The 3,931-nt window shown below is 40.1% G+C and overlaps 1 protein-coding gene across 1 annotated transcript in view; it reads right to left on the bottom strand.

The window, feature by feature from the left end:
- Positions 1-975: 975 nt before the first annotated feature.
- The window catches only part of LOC101853864 (proteasome adapter and scaffold protein ECM29), a 55,807-nt gene continuing 52,851 nt past the window's right edge, over positions 976-3,931 (bottom strand). The window contains exons 50-51 of the mRNA XM_005102161.3: positions 3,783-3,854; positions 976-2,320 (exon numbers count right to left, since the gene is read on the bottom strand). Of these exons, the coding sequence (XP_005102218.1) occupies positions 2,139-2,320; positions 3,783-3,854 (254 nt within the window). The 3' untranslated portion in view covers positions 976-2,138. The remainder of the gene's footprint in view (positions 2,321-3,782; positions 3,855-3,931) is intronic.

The raw sequence follows: 3,931 nt of genomic DNA, 5'->3' as shown, positions 1-3,931 counted from the left end.
TGTTATGTGTGTGTGTTATATGTATGTGTATGTGTTTTGCGTATCACACTTTGTAAAGACATATCAGAGGTATTTTGGATACACCAGTCAGAGGCTTCGGAATTACACAGAACAGAGAATATCTGGGCTCCTGACTTGACGTCAGCACTGTAAGTAAGAAATCTATGAAATAAAAAAGACATCTCAAGCTGCATCTTTAGCGAACCATTCTCAAAAATTTCTTAGAAGAACAATCAAAACAAAACAACAAGGTTTTTGCTCTTTCTTCCCTCTCTTATCCTTACTGTCCATGGTATCATTTTCTTCAATGGAAAATACAATCTAGCACTAGCAAGCTAACTGATATAGCAAACATACGAATAGCAAACCATGCACATTGCAAACAGAATTTCAAGCCCTGAATTTTTTTCTTAAACATGTATTTTTTTGGTAGCTAAATCAAGCACATAGCAAAAATTATACACAGGGGGAAAATTTCCGCGTCTTGCCGATTTCACTACACGCATGCTAGACTGCATTATATCAAGAGAATTTTTAAGGCTCTTTGTTCATTCATAACCGACGACCCAGTCCCTGGATTGGCCACCTCGAATGTTGACTAAAGTTGAGAATGAGATCAGCAACACTTCACGTCATATTTGGCTTTCTCAAACGTTGTGACACTTCTTTCTTTCGTTACGTTACAGCAGAAGATGAACTCTTCAGTGTTGAAATGGACTGATTTGGTAATGTAAAAAAGGGGAGGAACGAAACTGAAACAGCGGCTTAATTACAGGAAAAGTTACAGCCGAATAAATTGACCAAGACTCCATAGAAATGGGTTTATGGATGATTAGATGGAGGGCTAAAACTTATAGGGGCAATGGGCTACACAGTAAAAAAACCAATTGTTTAGGAGATAAATGCACTTAAAAATACCCACTATTTTAAAAAAAATTGACCATGCAAATGAAAAGATGTAAAAAACGAATAGTATACAAAGAAAATCAAACAAAATTTTATTTCCAAACATCAGGGTGTATAGCAAAAACAAATCACAGCAGACTTCATTTTCAGTAATCCTACCATTACTTAAGACAATCTACCAACTGGTATTATCTGAAATTGGATAGAAGCCGAAAAATCTGAGTGCCGATGACATTTTTTGTACCTAAACCTGCTAACTCAACAACAAACTTGACTCACAATGTGCGTACTTATCTGAACCTTCAGTCTCAATAATAATAATCAATACCTTTTGTATAGTGCATATTCCCACGAAGCAGCAAGCTGTATGTGCTCTAAGATCAATATATTGTTATTATTAATACCTCAGCAGACCCTACAACACTCAAAAACACTCTTCGGCTTCCTGGGATGCGTACAGTGCAAGCAACCAAATAAGCGCTCAAACACTAAAAAACTGATAAGATCGATCTTTCACTGTCTATAGGTATCTACCAAGACACACCAAACCAAACCTTCCGTTTCAACAACTAATTGGACACACTCAGAACACTGACATAGACTGTGGCTGCGTCAGTGGTTCATGACCAGCGTCCGATTCTCCCCATCATAACCTCATAATCAAGCTGATCCGTGATCAGTGATCCATTGCTAGTCGTCGGACTACCTCCCCTATAACTCTCTGCCATGGCTGAGTTGCCCAGTGGTCACTGATCCATGACCAGCATCTGTTTTTTTCCTGTCATAACAACTGAGCTGACTACAAGTCATTGATCAATGACCAGCATCTGATTTTCCCCATCATAGCAACTCAGATGACAGGTGATCACTGATCCATAACCAGTCTGATTTTTTCCCCATTTTATCAAGTGAATGGACCGGTGGTCATTGATCCATGAACAGCGACTGATTTTCCCCATCATAACAACTGAACTAACTGGAGGTCATTGATCACTGATCCATGACCAGTCCGATTTTTTACCCCATTTTATCAAGTGAATGGAGCGGTGGTCATTGATCAATGAACAGCGACTGATTTTCCCCATCACAACAACTGAACTAACTGGAGGTCATTGATCACTGATCCATGACCAGTCTGATTTTCCCAGTCATAATAACTGAATTGATCGGTGGTCATTGATCCATGGCCAGCGTCTGATTTTTTCCATCACAACAATTGAGCCAAGCACCGGTTAGTGATCCATGACTACTATCTGATTCTCCCCATCCTGACCAACAAGCTGACCAGTGGTCAGTTTGAGCACAGCCTTAGCCTGGTCCCGTAACTCCCAGGGTCCGGACTCGGCCAGAGTGGACAGTTCTTCCTTCACCTGCTGCTGGAGGGGGTCAGAGAGCATCTGGAGCTGGTTACACTCTAGAATAAAAATAAAACGAGAATAAGCTGCACATCCTGGGACACAGCTGGCTGGAGGTGGAGAGTTTATAAAATTTTAGTAGTTTTTTACTGCACTTGCAAAACAATAAGGTCATATAAGTGCCAGAGATTAAAAGTGTTACTAGAGAGTAACAAATAATAAAAAAGAAGGAGGGGAGATTAGGACAACAAATGTTTGAAAGGAGAGAAGGAGCAAACCACACCAGAGCACCCACCAACCTCCCATGAAGGTGGAGAAGATCGCCTAGAACAAAGACAAGAGCACAGCACGGTGGCCACCAGCAATGGCGTGTTTTAAGTATGGGCTATCTGTATGTTTCAGTTCATATGTATTCATGTATTTATGCACCATACCTTTGTGTATAATATGTTACACCATTGGAAACCAAATTTCCAAAGTGGAATTATATTTATTTTCATTATTTATTTATTCAGTATATAACAATAGTTAATCCATTATACATTGATGACCTTTAACATTCAAGGAGGAAGAGAAATTAAAGACCATGCTAGGTTCTGCATGAGTAAAGAGAGCAAAGTAAAAGAAATATCTGCAAGCAACTTGTAATGATCACAAATGTCACAAATCGCCAAACAGTGCCTTTCCTAAAATGGTGCACTAAACGGAGCATTTGTCTGTTGGGCCAAAGTATATTTATATATATATACTAGCTGGTCCCCCTTTTCGAGAAAGGGATGATCGGTACATTTACATCAACTGAAAGTCATTGGCCTACTACCCCGACCTTTGCGAGAGCGAGGGGTTCGAACTGCAGAACGCCGTTTTCTTTTCAGCATGGTCAGGCACTATCAAGATCTAGATTCTAATCGAAGACCTCCTGTAGATGTTGTTCCCAGTAGCAAGAAAAAGAATTTGAGAAAGGAGTCCAGAAAAAGCGATGATGGGCATCAAACGAAAGGATCACAGTCAAAATTAGCACCAAGTAAAAAAAGAAAACATGAGGCAAGGTCTATACGGGTCGCACACTAAAATAGTGCTCAGTATTGTGCGACAATGCGCGATAGTATTGAACGGAAGTACGACTAGAAATAAACAAACCTGGCGGATTTTCTAAAATTATAGAGACAGAAGCGTCGGCCTACAAAAGCAATCGGCAAAATATAGAAATTTAGCTTTCTGCAGCAAAGCTGTATCAAACTGAAAAAACGAAGGGCGTCATGATCTGGAGAATATTTTAAAGAATCTTTTGGTGGAAAACTGCATGTCGATGAATGCAGCCATTAAAAAGCCTTTTGAAAAGCAAAATTCGGCCACCACAAATAGACAATAGATATATATATTGGACAAAGCAAACAGCATCATTAGCCTGATTGTCTATGCAGCAACAGAAGCTTTACAGATGTGTCTGAAACTTCTCGAGATGTCTTGGGTCTTTCTCGTACATAGATATCTCTCACTAAGCAACCATGCCTAACTCACCTGACAGTCGTTGCAGCAACAGATCTACCACAGACAGGCTCTCTGTTCTCAGGGAGACGTACTTGATGTTTCCTGTAGACATACAGTGAGAGAGGGAGGGGAGGTGAGAAAGTGTGTGTGTGTGTGTGTGTGTGGGTGTGTGTGTGTGT

Source organism: Aplysia californica, unplaced genomic scaffold (genome assembly GCF_000002075.1).
Source record: "Aplysia californica isolate F4 #8 unplaced genomic scaffold, AplCal3.0 scaffold00315, whole genome shotgun sequence".
Taxonomy (NCBI): Eukaryota; Metazoa; Mollusca; class Gastropoda; order Aplysiida; family Aplysiidae; genus Aplysia; species Aplysia californica.
This window is presented reverse-complemented; position numbering and strand designations above follow the sequence as displayed.